This window comes from Synchiropus splendidus, chromosome 5 (assembly GCF_027744825.2).
Source record: "Synchiropus splendidus isolate RoL2022-P1 chromosome 5, RoL_Sspl_1.0, whole genome shotgun sequence".
NCBI lineage: Eukaryota > Metazoa > Chordata > Actinopteri > Syngnathiformes > Callionymidae > Synchiropus > Synchiropus splendidus.
Genome location: NC_071338.1, coordinates 31,744,115 through 31,759,314, shown reverse-complemented (window position 1 = coordinate 31,759,314; position 15,200 = coordinate 31,744,115). Strand labels below are relative to the sequence as shown.

Sequence of the window (15,200 nt, the reverse complement as noted above, 5' to 3'; positions counted from 1 at the left end):
TTATGCTACAAGCTTGAGAAAATCGATGGTTTTGTTCATGCAATTTAACTCGTGCTGCCACTTTGCTCAGTTCCAGCGAAGGAGAAAGAAATTTGAATTGATAGGTGTGCAAATATTGGGCACAGAGCTGGCAGAACTATGGGGATAGAGAATCTTCCAAAAGTGATGCCATTGGTGATACTTAGCCTCTTGAAATTTTGCCCTAAAAATGTGGTGGGGATTATTTTCCACTGACCCAATACTTGTATAGAAGCATCTCCTGAAAACACATTGTTAGTTTTGTTTTCTCATAAAATGGTTTTCGGGTCAACATCAAACTCTTCTGGGTGGCACCTGACTTCAATAGCCTCCTTGCTAGGCATTTGCTTTGGACTTGTTTGGGCTACTAGATTGTCCTACCTAACTCTTGGTAGTGGCCCATCAGTGGCAACCTTTTATACACTCTTTCCAACTTGATCAGCTGTTTGGAACTGCTGAGGTGATGGCAGTTTTCCCATAGTGACCTATCGTTACCTATGCTTTCTGCTGCTGACACGCTGCATTTATGACAGTCTTAAATTTAATTTTATTCACCTGGAAAATTGAATGTTGAGCTGGTCACATACATTAATAATCAATACTGATTTAGTTTTTTGCAGGTCTTGTTCCTGGATATTTCAGAGTACTGTGCATGCTTCTGAGTCAATCACATCGATTCATTTACTTATTTCCAGCTGTCTTCATGAAACTATCTATTGATTCTTTATAAACCCGTGTCCTGAAAAATGACTTTTGAGGCTCCCCACCATGCAGAGGAATAATCTCTCCGATTTTCTCCTCCGCAGGCATTTCTCCTGTCTGTCAGCTAAGTACATGTGCCCCGGCGTGCCGGCGGTGATGAGCAACCTGCTGGCCAATATCAACGCTTACTTCGCCCACACGACCACCACCACCACAACCACCGCCTCTGCCTCTGACCGATTTGCTGCCTCCAATTTTGGGGTATGTCCATTCTGCTGTCCGCTCGGAGCCATTTATAGTAATAAAGTGCTGAGCTTTAAAAATGACTCACGTATGACCTCATTTTTACTCTGCCTTTTCTGTCTTTTTCTTTTCTGCATTTGAGGTTTTTATTATTACTCGCAGGCGTGTTCCGAATCTGGCAACGTAGCTAAATGACACAGTAAAACTATACTGCTGCAGGCTGAGCTACATCCCAGTGCTTTATGAGTCATTTACACTGAGCTAAACCTTCTGGATTCTCTTTCTGACAGAGGGAGAAATTTGTCAAACTGCTGGACCAGCTGCACAACTCGCTGAGGATCGACCTCTCCAAATATCGGGTACGCTTGTTTACTCTTCCAAGTTGGTGTTCGTGTTACATAAAGTATGGTGTTGCTGGGGTTAGCTTTGGTTTGTTGACAAAGATGAGACTGAAAGGTCAGGTTGAGGAATGGATTGTCCAGAGGTTTTTCCTGCTTTATGAGTTGTTGTTATCAACATTGGAAAAAAAAAAGTCAAAAATGTTTTGTGTATGATCATATGTTCTTCCTGTGCTTACTTGGGTTTCTCCAGGCACTCTGTTTTCCTCCCTCTATATGTTCAGTTTTGGCTCGGATGAGTTGCTGAACGACATTTTCTTCCCTGAAATTTAGCAGCAAAACGTCACCTCAGTTTCACAAGGTCTACAAGACACATTTGGTCTTAGACTCTCACAAGGCTACTCATTATTCTGCACTATTCATAGATTTAAGTCATATGTAGAAAGTGCTATTTTTATCCGACATCAAGTGTCGAGGGACACTGTACCACAGCGTTCATTTTAAATCTTTCTGGGAGAATGTATTATAGACCAACCAGAATGGAAATGAGGACATTGTTTTTCCAAAATTCAACTTCAGCCAATTCATTCAAGTGTAGTTACTACAATGCATTTCACATGGCCGAGGAAGTATGGCTTGGCTCCTGTTTCAGAAATAATTTGCAAGCTTTATTTTTGGTTTCAAAAATGTATGATAACTCCATCTTGATCCATCAGCGTCAAACATCTTTTTATACGCTTTTCGACACCACTGTTGACATGGTGTAGATGATTTAATGGCCAAGAAACACTGCACTACTGCTGTCAGTGAAGCCGTTGGGGAGGGGCTACTTCACTGTGAGCCGCTGCTGCATTTCCACCAGATAACAACAAATAACTGGCCTGCAGGTGTGTGGATGTTTATCATGTTTACATCTTATCATTCCCCCTCCATCCCTCTGGCAATTCCTCACTGCGATGCCACTGAACTCGTGCAAGTGACCTTTAATGTTATTGTCTGTGATGTTGGTTCAAATATGCAGTTTCTTGTACGTTGGAGAGGATGAGGAGAGTTTACTGTTTTTCTTCTCTGGCGTGAAAAAAGCATTGCACTACACTGAGACGAATTAAAGATCAGGCAGCCAGAGAAATAAATGTGATGGTCAGTGATCTCCTGCAGGCAGCAGGAAGGTGCTGCTGAGTTTTTTCCTCTGGCAGATTGAAATCTTCCAGACCAGTCCCAGAAGAGCTAATCCTGTTAGAAGTCACACACCGACGTGTACACAAACACCCCCTGCACTCACACACTGTTGTGTTTTTATGCGTCCATGCCCATGGACCCGCGGTCATGCAAAAGCAGGGGATCCAATTTCACTTTCACATCTCCCTTTACATCTGCACCTGAGCACCGCACATTCAAAAACAAACTCCTCTTCACCCCGGTGGTGGGATTACACCATAAAATGTAAATCAGAACTGACCCACTCACCCCTGCTGTCATGCCAAAGTCAGGTTTGCAGACCGAGTAATTGCTTTAGTTCCTCTTTATCGCGTCTTTTCGCGATGGTCTTCCTGCATACTTTGTTGCTACACCACAGGGAGGACTGTGGGGACCACTGTAGGTAGGAAGACACTGTGACCTGGTGAGACCACAACCAGGATTGTCTGAAGTTGAGTCTACAGGAGGTCAGGATGGTCCGGATGGAAGTCTGCTCTCGCCAGTATAGGAGTCCCACTGTCATCATGGGACTCTTACATCACCAGCAGCTCCTGTGATGGCTGACAGCTGCACCCCACTGTGATTGAAAAGGCTGCTGACACTCTTAAGCCAACCCTGTTCTCAGCAACAGATAGCGTTGTGCTTATGATGCGTCATGAAACAGTTTCATGCAGTGCTATAGTTTCTCAGTTGTGTGGCAAATGAATGTTTTTCTTATTACCTTGTTACAGTAAAATCTGCACATGAAGCTGTTCCTAAAGTTTTGAGAGTAGCCATACATTTGTGTCCTTGGGTCATATACTGTATCATATGATTTACATTTTTTATGAACAGGATTGCAGTTTTGATATTAAAGCTTTGTTGTTTTGTCTTGGATATATAACTGTTTTCCTGTCAAGAAAAGACAGCTGGTGGTTTTTGTGGGTCAAAAGAAGTTGTTTAGAGAGAAAAAGAGGCTGCATGTGCTCATCCAGTGGTCGGGTTCAACTCAATCTCTGGTGGTGAGAACATGGCAAATCTATCTTTGTGGAACCAAAGGTCAAGACTTGTGAGGCCACAGCACGAGACTTCTGTGGCCAAAACAAAAGGCTTCAGCACGCCTTTTAGGCATCAACAAAAATAATATTTGGATCTTAACCTACTTCAATCCAGTGAAGGATGAGGATTTCAGCGGCCATGGCCAAGACAGAGCCAAGACTAAGACTAAGACCAAGACCATGACATGACATGTCACGTCCTGAAGGCCTAATAGACTTGAAGCCATAGAGACAAAGACGAGACAACAAAAAAGACAAACTTGGAATTTTTAGGATTCAAGAGGTGATCCCAAGGGATATTCAAGCACAAGTAGGTCAGTAGCTGGCGCTCTTGGTTTAAAAATTAATTGAAATGGATAATCAAATCCATAGATCGAGCTTTGAAACTGAGGACACGGTTTCATGAAGCATCATGAGGCCATCACCTCCTGAGACGACAGTAAGTCTTTAAGGGGTTCAGAAGCATGGATAAGTGGAGCCATAATGGTGTGGAGTTTGAGAGACGATTTGCCATGTTAACTTGCTTGCTTTGAATGAAGAGGTCGCCCCAAGACTATTATCCTGGTGATCAATACAAAGCTGAAAATCAATGAATATGAATGAAGGACAAGACATGACCCTCATTTTCCGGAGATGTGTCAGGGACAAGACTAATTCTGGATCAATATGATTGCGTGGAAAAGTGTTTTTATGGAACCCACTTCTTTCAAAGGGAACAAACAGGAGTTTGGACGAGACAGCCAGTTGAGATGGAAGGAACTGTGGGCGGATTTGGACACAGAGCAGAGTCGGCTTGCTGTGTGGGCAGCTGAGACGGTCAGAGGAGAGTTGAACCAAGCCGAAATGACCTCCTTTATTCAGTGATTGGCCTGGTTGTCTCGCTGCGAAGCGTTCAGAGAGAGAAGTCACAGAATATCACATCGACTTCACCTGTCAATGCCGCCCTGCTGCTCCTCTTGACAGTCGTGACACACACACACACACACACACACACACACACACACACACACACACACACACACACACACACACACACACACACACACACACACACACACACACACACACACATCTGCACACTTCATTCTCTCACTCTCTGAAGCTGCCAGCCCGCCGCTATCGGACAGTAATACGATTCAGATCTGGCGTCTCCGCGTCTTCACCATATGGATTTCACTTTAATGATATTCTGCGGGAGATTGAGTTTGGTTTTGTAATGTGGAGAGTTTGAATCCAGGAGAGGGTTGAACCCTGCAGCTGTCGCTCCACATTCTGCCACATATGCGTTTTCCTTTGTGCCAACTTTGTTCTCACGAGCCTGATCTACTGAGACACGTCATTGAGTCACTTTCTCTCAGCTGGTCTTTGCAGTTTTCCCTGAGTTGAACGTCCACTTTGTGATATTGATGACAAATTACAGTATTAAAATTGCCAGGCTTTTAATGGACTCTAATTGTGACTGAAAATATTTGACTTCCTGAGGCCTGGAGAACCTTGTTGGTACCACAGTCTATTGAGAGGAAGACACACATAAGATATGTTTTAAGTCTATGAACAGGACTAGTAGCTTTCAGCTATGCATTGTTGACTTAAATTAGGTGACTTTTTTGTTCATATTTTAACGTTTTTTACATAAGCTATTCCTCTGACTCTCTAACTAAGTACTATGGTATTGATGTGTATCACTTGTACTTGTTTTCACGATGGGCAGAGGCCAGATGTTCCCCCACAGCCCACTTTCCTGAGCTTCTTTGGAGATTGTTGATTTGTGTTTTGAGAGCCTGGAGAAGGTATTTGACCATTGCTTAGTCCTCCTCCTGCAATTACTCCAGCATGATGAGGGCCATTCTCTCTGTCTAGTGTCAGTGTCTGCTTCAAATTGTGGTGGAAATATGGAGCTTGAAATCATCAGGTTGGGTGTTGTCATCAGGACTCTGTCCTTTGAATGGACTCTTACTTCGGCATGACAGACTGATACAGAGATCTTCTGTCGCCATTTGATTTCTACTCTTCCATGAGGTCACAAGCTTTGGGTAGTGGATGAGACTGCATCAGCAAGGAGTCTCCGCTACGGGTCAGAGTCCAACTAGCTTCTTCACATCCATTGGAGCCACTTGAGGTTCGTGCTGGGCTGATGCGACTTCATGAATCAATGTCTTCATTTTCTGAGCCCACAAGATGGCACACTTCGGTCTAAACTACCAATGTAATAAAACCTGTTACCTATTTTTAAACAGAGACCCCTTCTTACTGAGTTCTGAAACTGAAGACACTGTTTCATGAAGCCTCATCTGCCCATCTCTAGTTGAGGTTGTCCACTGAGGTGTCCACAATCTCTCGTGCACACTTTACGGGAACTGACTCTGAGAACCAACCCCAGAGAAGCAGGGGAAAATGGATTTCTGGTGTCAAAAATATGATTCTTTCCAAGTTCACTCACGCTTCACTCATTCCAAGCACAAACATTCAACTTATCTACAGTGAGACCTGAACATAAAACAAGATCTTGCATCCACACTGTGATAGATAACTCTGACACCAGACACCTCTCGCACAAGAGAAGCACTGTCAGCTTTTTCCTTTGGCCAGAAGCAAGTAGATTTGCCAGAGAGTAAAAAAGACAAATGTGTGGTTTATAACATTGACTGTTATATAGTCTTAAACAGATGGGTTTGTTTTGAGCATTGTATTTTTTAAACTATTTATTTATCTTTATGCCTATTTGATTTTTGTTTATTATGTTGATTTAATATTCCTATTTAAAGACATGAACAAATGACATTAACTCAAGCCCACACTCTGAGCATGTCTTTTGGAATGATAGTGGTGAGGAGTAACGAACAAACTGACCTGCAGAGTCAGTATCTGGCACCGACGATTGGAGTCTTCATTCTGCAGGTGGTGGATTGATCGCAGGGATGTTTTCCTCCCTTCAGATGTGACATAAATCTCAGACATATTTGTCCAAACCGGTCCTCAAAGGCCGCAGTGGGTGCAGGTTTTTGATCCAACCCAACTGGTGCATGCGCAGCTTGAGACTGGGATCAGTTGACTCTCATTCTGGTGCTGCTGACACCTGATTCATTGGGTTGGAACAAAAACCCGCGCCCACTGTGGCCCTTTCTGGAACAGTCTGGACACCCCTGATATAGGACGTCCATGCATATTATGATGTATAAAATGGAAGGCCAAATTTACAACTAGTCTTGAAGGAACACATCAAGTTGAAAAGCGGCTACTTATCGAGACCTTGGCTGTGATCTTAAACCTTGAGTGGGAAGATTTCCATTTCCCCTTCTTTCCTAATTGATCTTCACGGCTAACAGCTTGTTTCTCACTTCCCACAGATTATGCAGATTCCCTAAATATCAGTCAGACCTCTGCTGTGAGGCGCCAGGGGCTGCTTTGCTTAATTTTACTCAAAATGTTTGTAGGCTCTTTATTGAGGAGGGAGCGGAGGCCAACGTTTGTGTGTGGTGTAATGTATTGACGGCTCTTTGCTGAGCTGTCAGGGCTCTATCTGCTCGGCCTGATGGCTTCATGGCCCTGAAATAGAGGTTTTCATCAGCGGGAGACCTCCCGCGTCCACACAACCATTAGACAGACACTTGTTCTGTTATGATTGCTGAGCCTTGATCTGTAATCAATTTCAATGTTGGGAGCTAAGTGATGTGATGCGGCGGCGACGTGACGTGTGAAGGATCCTCATGTGCCTGCCTCTCTTTCTCTCCAGGATAATTTCCCCGCTGGGAACCAAGAGCGGCTCCAAGACCTCAAGTCGACAGTGGACCTGCTGACTAGCATCACCTTCTTCAGGATGAAGGTACCGTCAATAACGCGCGCCATACTGCTCGTCTTCTGGCAGCTCATAGAAACAGCACTTAAAGCAGTTTAGTTGTTGTAATGATCAAGCATGCAACAATACCAGTTTTCCCCCATCATGAGTAGTATGCATTTGAATACCCATGGATCCCGATACTACTAGTATTTTGAGTTTGTACTTATTGTTGTTTGAACATTCCTCAGTATGTTTTTCTTATGAACAGCCAGCAAACACATTTTACAAAATTATACGCGCTGCTGTACAGTGGTGTCAGTTGCGTGTAGTATGAGTACTATCGGACCGATACCTGATGACGGTATCAGTAAATCCCTAATAATTGTTCTTCTTGATGAAAATACATTGTGGTTACATGTATTACTATTTAAAGCCCTTATTCTTATATATTATCAGCTTATTACCAGGTAATGAATGATTAGCAGCTTGTGAAGCTCCACGCTGGAATGGTCAGCGAGTTCACAGTGAAGTGTCACAGCAAGTTCACTGTATACTACACATAATTACTGATTATTACTAGTAAAGAAGTATGTACTTGGCCTATTATTGGTTTATATACGTTCCCTATTCTTAAGTGTACCTGATGTGAGGAAGGTGCATTATAGGGATCACTCTGCTGCCATTTCATTCATTTCAATCAAATTATAAAAAGGGATTTTTCTACTTAATAACGTTGTTATAACTCTACATGTCATCCTTTAAGTTGCACCCTTCATATATGAGTTATGAAAGCCTTTATGTTTGAAGCTCTATAGAGACGTCGAAAACACCGTACACATCCTAATGAGTGATGGCGACGCTCCACCGTCATAAACCTTTTGTCAAATGGCTTGTCGTTTTTCAGAAGCGCTCCACCTAGCCGAGACCTCCGCCCCCTCTAATACTCATCCTGGCCATAAAATCTTCCAATACTCAATTCCAAAACATAAAATCGGATTGATTTCGGGTACATTTCATTTAGGTGAAATCAATTTAGTCCCATAATTCCTGCCTGGATGCCACAGTAAGTGCTCCACGGTTTGCTCTGCCACGTTTTTGTCTGCAGGCTCCTTGACCTCCTTACAGTAAGCCTCTATATTCCAGAAGAAAAAAAAAAAAGAAAGCTTCCGGTTATGTTTTGTTCCATCCCCTCCCCCCACTGAAGAGCACACATATCTCTGTTCTGTATGAGGAGCGGGGGGTGAGGCTCCGGCGCACTGAGGCATAGCTAAGATGGCAGCTGTGAGCGGAGGAATGAAAACTGTCACTTTACATTACGAGGCCTTTCACTCCGTCATGCCTGCGCCGACTTTTTCAACGTAAAAAATGCCGATGTTCACTCTGCTGTTAATGGACCAGACCCAAATGCTGGTCAGACCACCTGTGAATTAGGGTTTTTACAGATGTAAGTGGACTGCTCTTTTTTGACGAAAGTTTAGGCAGATTAATAATTCAAACAATATGAGACTTATTTTATTTTATAGAGGTCTAAGTTGAAACCAACGGAGAATTAGTCATCATTAAACTTTTTTTTAACCTCTTCCTCTCTTTTGTGTCTTCATTTTCGGCAACATTTGGGGCATTCGCTGTCTCCTCCAGCTTCACCCGTCCTCAGTTTCTTCCTCTCCAACCCTGTCTCTCCTCTTCACGTGTCCAAACCATCTGGCCTCCCTAACCTTGACTCCAAACTTCTCTACATGGCCCTTTGATAGACTCATTTCTGAACATGTCCTTTCTCTTAATGGTACCTCCAGTATCTCCATCTGACTCTTCTAACTCCTCTGACTCCTGAGTCTCTATGCTTTCTATAGAGGTTCTTTTTCAGTCTTGCTGGCTGTCTCCACCTTGCCTGCTCTCTCTTCTTCACCTCTATTGCATTTCACATACTTGGCAATTGATATGTGGTTGAGCGTTAAGCCTAGAGAAAACCAAAGTGTCGGGGTTCTGCTGTTGGTGGTCAACAGTAAAGAGTCTCGAACCAAAGAAGTTAGTCAGGCTGAAAGGAGAACTGAGGCGGTCACCAAACCAGGAGAGAAACATTCAAACGGAACAGTGGGAAATGATCTGAAACAGAGAATACTGAATAAAATAGGAACTCAAGGAGTAACACCATCTTGTGGATAAGTACAAAGAACAAGAGAAACTTTACTAAAAATAGGCAATGGTCAAGACAAGAATGAAGAAGTAAGAAGCTAAAGGAGGTCCACAGACACACATGGCTTTTAAAACAAGCTCACAGAGAGTTCAGTTCCTCGAGCTCTGGGACCCAAGATATGAATCATGTGGAGGGAATGAACCGAGAATACAAGAGGGAATCCAAGCTACCAGGATTGGAGGGAAGTCCATGTGGCAGCCATTTAATCAGGGCCTTACACCAGGTGGAGTCTTGATCGATGATCTGTTCCAGGGGTTTTAGCAGCTCAAGGTCTCCCATGCCCCGTTAGAGAGGAGGCCTTTGTTTGTGCGCAAAACAAATCATTTGCCTGCTTTTGAAAGTCTTCGGCCAGAGTCACGATCTTGAAAATGGCAGTCGACATCGCCTCAAAACTGTGACCATGGATTCCTTCATGGTTGTTGGTGAAAGTCCTCTTTTGAACGTTTGCTGCTCTGTTATGTGGCTATTTCTGTCTGCTGAAACTAGGATGTGATGCATTAGTGTTGCTACTATTTCTACTGTTTCATCTCACAGTGTCGTCGTTTTGAGTTGTGATGTGAAAACTCTTTTTTTTCTTCTGTGCGTGTCTAGGTGCAAGAGCTCCAGAGTCCCCCGAGGGCCAGCCAGGTTGTGAAGGACTGTGTGAAAGCGTGTTCCGACTCCACGTACAAGTACATCTTTGATAACTGTCATGAGCTCTACAATCAACTCCTGGACCAGGTGAGCTAATGTTTCACCTTTCAATTACAGACGTAAGCTGTTAGCAGGGCTAGTGCATCAAGGTTTTTGTAGACCTGATAGCAATGGATACTACTGTGGTCAATACATTTGTTCTGTCCTGTCGCAGCAGTAGTTGTGCTATTTAACAAGGTCAGAGTTGGAGGTTGGAAGCTGCCTGCTCCTGGACTGTGTAGCTGAACCGTGACATTTTCTCGCTTGTATCTGGTGTGTTTGTGTGTGCATTACTATGAACACCTGTAGTATCATCTGGGAGGGGCTGGGGCAGAGGTGGGTTGTCATTTCCCTGTTTTTTTATCAGCGTTAAATTCCATCAGCCACAGTGACACTCGTAGGAAAGGTCATTTTTCATTCTCATTAAATATTGAATACCATCCATGATAAACAACATTTGAAAAAAGCCCTATCGTTTTGACACGGTCCTTCAAAGTGAGTGCGGTTGTGATTGCAGTTCAGCTCCCAGCTGCATTATAATATAAATAAAAATGCATTTATCAAACGCTGGCGTCTAAATAACACATGAGCCGGCGCTGTGCCGTCGAGTTATTCTTCTCAGTCATGCTCTGGTATATCATCTCAAGAGGTTTGCTCTCGTGATGAGTCGATGCAGACCTGGCTTATTATGCATTCCAGACGGCATCACTCCATCCTCCTATTTGTTGCTGCTAAATGAGGATTTCCACGTGCAAGTTCACCACCTCGCCTGAGTAAACAACTGAGCAACAGTACACGGTGCCAAACTGGGCTGCAGTACACCCACAGTCTGAAGAATACTGATGGATCAGCAGCTGAAGTCAGATTTGTGGTGCTTGTGGCAATTAATATTAAGAAGCAATAGCAGCATTTAGATGAACTGTTGATATTGGAGTTATAGTTATTGAAGTATAAGTGTGGTAGTTTTTATGAGTTTGTTTACGCCATTCCTTGACCTCTGTTGTAGAGGTAGAATTAACATGTTGTGGCAGAAGTAATACTATTGACTGTAGTATTAGGAGTACAGTTAACAGTGCAGAAAGCAGGACATCTCTAGCATTTGCTTTAAAGCACTCTTACTTTTTATCTTACGAATTGAAAATATATATTTTTTTGCTCTTTTTTTGTTGAAGAAAATTGGTACTGTAGTCGCGGCTTTCATAGTTGTAGTAGCAAGGCAGCAGTTGTCTTAGTTGGTGTGGTTTAGAAGCTATAATACTGGCTGAAGTATTACTTTAGATCTGGTACTTAGCAGTGGGCTGATGAGGCTTCACGACACAGTGTCCTCATTTTCAGAGCTCAGTAGGTGGCGCCCGCGGTTTAAAAATGATGAGGGTGAATTGAAGTGGTTGTTCAAATCTAAAGATTTTAAAGCAGAGAGCTCCATCGAATGGGCTCTGAAAATGGGGATACTGTTTCATGAAGCTTCATAAACCCACCACTATCTTTGAAGCAGAAACATCAGGTCACTCATAACAGCAAGTGGAAGAAAAAAATGTGTAATACTCAGACTGGAAGTAAAGTAGGGTACAATACAATTGTACTACCTTTAGTTGAAGTGACAGCAGATTCAGGCATGTTTTTGAGCTAGTAGGAGTAGTAGTTGTAGTAGTCCTCTTCAGGTTATTTTTTGTAAAGTGTTATTTTATTTTTTTTGTATATATTATTTTTTTTTCATGGATATAATTTACTGACTATTATTTATGTATGTTTTGCTATTTTCACCTGTATTCAAATTTCAATGTTTGTCAGTATTTTTAAAATACTTTAAGGAACGTGTTTTGATGTTTATTCCTTTCATTATTAGGATTAAAAACAGGGCATAAATGAAATGAAATGAAAGAGAAAGTCAGCAATAATAGCGAAATGGTTCGTGATACACATACACAAATACACATTGGAATACCATGGTTTTATTATTAGGAGAGCTAACTCTGGTCCTCAGGATTGTTTTTGTTTGCATCAGTGGAGCATCCTTTCGGTGCATCTCCATTGGACTCACTGTACTAAGAGGAGAGCAGTTGGTCTGTCACCCAAGATAATGGCTGTATTTGGCTGGAATAAGCTGCAGCACACTGAGAACCGGAATAATAATCGCCCTTTGTTTAAACAGCCTGGAGGGATGTAAGCAATTACCTAAGCAGAGAGATAGACACTTCAGTTAATTACATCGTCGTCCGCCATAGTTTCTCTCCGGACAACCTCTCCATCACGGCGTCCTCCACGAAGTCTTCACCTCCGACCCCCGGCCACACTTTGAATTATTCCACCGTCACCTTTGAATCAAATGCGGACCTCAGCTGCCAGCGAGTGGACAGTGGTCATTAGAGCCACGCTGAGGCCAAAGCTGGCTGTCTCCGTTCAGATTTTCATTTACCCATTGAGAATGTGAGCGCTGTATACGGAGCCCGGTGCTGAAGACCCGTGAAAACATTCGGCAGAAGAGAATGAGGACGGCAGAGGGCGCAAAGAAATGAAAGCAGAGCTACTTAATTTGGAAGAAGCTCTGCTCTTCATAAACTTGTCTATCTACAGCGCGTCTAAGCCAGTTGTCAGTCAAGCTAAAATATTTATTTGTCTAGAGTACTGAAGTATTTATTTGTTATTCATATGTTGTATGTTGAACTACTGACAAATTTGTGTTCAGGGTAAAAATGCAAATTATAATGCTCATAAAATAACAAAAATTATGGAAGAAACATAGTATCAATAAAATATAATGTTTAATTCCAACATTTGTATTATTATTATTATTATTATTATTATTATTATTATTATTATTATTATACAGAACTGTAACTACGAGTAATGACAGAATAATGTTTGAAGATATTAAAAACGCAATAAATAAAAGTAATGTATATATACATAGAAATGTCTAACTGAAAAATGACAAAAGTGAGTTGGCCTGGTTTGCTGCAGGCTCACTTCACCTGTCAGGCAAACCGAAAAGAAAGATGGCCGAGAACGTGCGCTGTAGATTCCATGGTTCTATTTGTGTCTTAATCGACGTTCTCCAGTGGCCTTGTCATGGACGTGAGCTCTTCTTCTGCATGCTGCAGATACATATTAGAAGTTCCTTTCTTCTACTTGGCTCCCTCATTTCTTCCAGCTCTTTGTGAATGAACAACAAGCATGTTGTGTGCTGATTTCTTGCACACAGGGACTGAAAGTAGTAAAACCTCCAGGGGAAGGATGCGCTTGTATGAGTTTCTCTGTCAGCACAACAATAAAGGTGGCGCCACTACGCCGCACTAATTCAGCACAATATTCCCCTCCGAGTACAAGTGAGCGCGAAGCCCAGGGGTGTGTTGTTGAAAAACAGCAGCCGGCTACTTAATCACTTTTAACACTACAGCGGTGCGGACGCTGGGGTGAATACAAATGAGCGGAGGGAGTCTCCTCGACGTGGTAACTGGATGCTTGCTGCATTGGACTTAATTGTGATGACACAACCTTCCTCGTCCTTCAGAACGCACCCTATTTTGTGTGCGAGACTTTCTGATTCACCTCCTGCCGAGTCCACTACCTCATAGAGGAAGCCAGAGGGGAAACGCGCCGTTTACGTCTGCATTAATGGATGTGGATGAAGAACCCAGATGACATTGTGCACCAGATTAGCATAATCTGGCTGGATATTAAATGCCTGCTGTAAATTATAAATTCAATTAAGGAAACTAGACAGCAGCTCTGACAGAAAAACAGGATCCAGAATGCCACTGGAATTTAATCTGCCCCTGAAAATTCCATCTGAATCTGGTCATAACTTCAGTTATTTTCATGCACAGGCGGAATAGATGATCACAAAACTGTCTTTTTTGCAAGCAAAAGATTGTTGGTTTTGATGACACTTTCAGGACATGACAGATTTTTTGGTGTGTGATGGATGACTCTATGGATAAGGCTCTGGTGTCCCCGGCTGCAGAATCGTAACTAGCAAAAGAACATGATGTTGGCAAAGAGACTGCCAGGAAGGTTTTAGTCGGCAAATGTTTTTAAAGTCATATTCAGCTGAATTATTGCGGAAATCAGTGGAGGATAAACAGGGTGTCCTCTATCTCACTCACACGCTCCCTGTCACAAACATGTCCGCCGCCTCACACTGACATATATGCTAAAATATGAGCACAAGACATCCCCAGGGCACCTGGATGTCCTGCCAGCTAAAAGCTCTGCCTGGATCAGAAAAAAATAAATGGATGCCATGCACGCATCATTCCTTGTTTGGCTAAATTGACCACTGCTCTGGCTAGTTTGAGACTAGCATGGCTAGTCCTCCCTGAGGCTCAACAATGCACTTGCTGTTTCTTGGATTTGTTGTCAACAGTTATTGCTGACATGCCAAAATTAATCATAGGATCCAGGCCGTCATGTTACACATTCCATTGCATTTTGAAGCTGAGTTGTTAAGCTAGTTACTATCTCATATAACTTGCACTGTGGAGTACGAAACTCTTCAACACACTTGTGACATCATGTTTGTTGTTGTCCTTGAATGTCACATACTATTCAGATCACGATCTGTGTGAGCTCAGACCAGGGTCTGTCAGTCATTGAACGCAGAACCATAACATAAGCAACACAAAATAATGTTTGAGGATTTGTTTTGACATCAGTTTAAAGCTGCTTCAGGTGTTAAGAAGGTTCAATCCGGGTTGAACTGTGGCAGGTGTATGCACTGTCTGAGTGCTTTTACTTCTTTCTGGGAAATTCAAACGACATCTGGAAGTAGAGAACTGATGCGCTCATATAACTGTCATTACGGTATTCCCCAAAGAAGGCCTGAAGAATTCCATATCTCCATATTCATCCTTTCCTTTATCCTTGACTGGTCGTACAGTGGGGTCATTGTACAGTACCAGACATCTTGATTTTAATACAGTACTATATGACAATTGGTTTAGTGGAAACCATTTTTTTCTTTACGTGAAAACAAGGTACAAAAGGATGAAGTCAGATGTCAGCCGCTGGCTGGCTTTAGC

The 15,200-nt window shown here is 42.7% G+C and overlaps 1 protein-coding gene across 2 annotated transcripts in view; it reads left to right on the top strand.

The window, feature by feature from the left end:
* Window positions 1-15,200, top strand: part of LOC128759485 (protein unc-13 homolog C) — a 160,616-nt gene that overhangs the window by 79,682 nt on the left and 65,734 nt on the right. For both annotated transcript variants that reach the window (XM_053866480.1, XM_053866479.1), the window contains exons 13-16: window positions 825-981; window positions 1,254-1,322; window positions 7,269-7,358; window positions 10,099-10,227. In XM_053866480.1, the coding sequence (XP_053722455.1) occupies window positions 825-981; window positions 1,254-1,322; window positions 7,269-7,358; window positions 10,099-10,227 (445 nt within the window). The remainder of the gene's footprint in view (window positions 1-824; window positions 982-1,253; window positions 1,323-7,268; window positions 7,359-10,098; window positions 10,228-15,200) is intronic.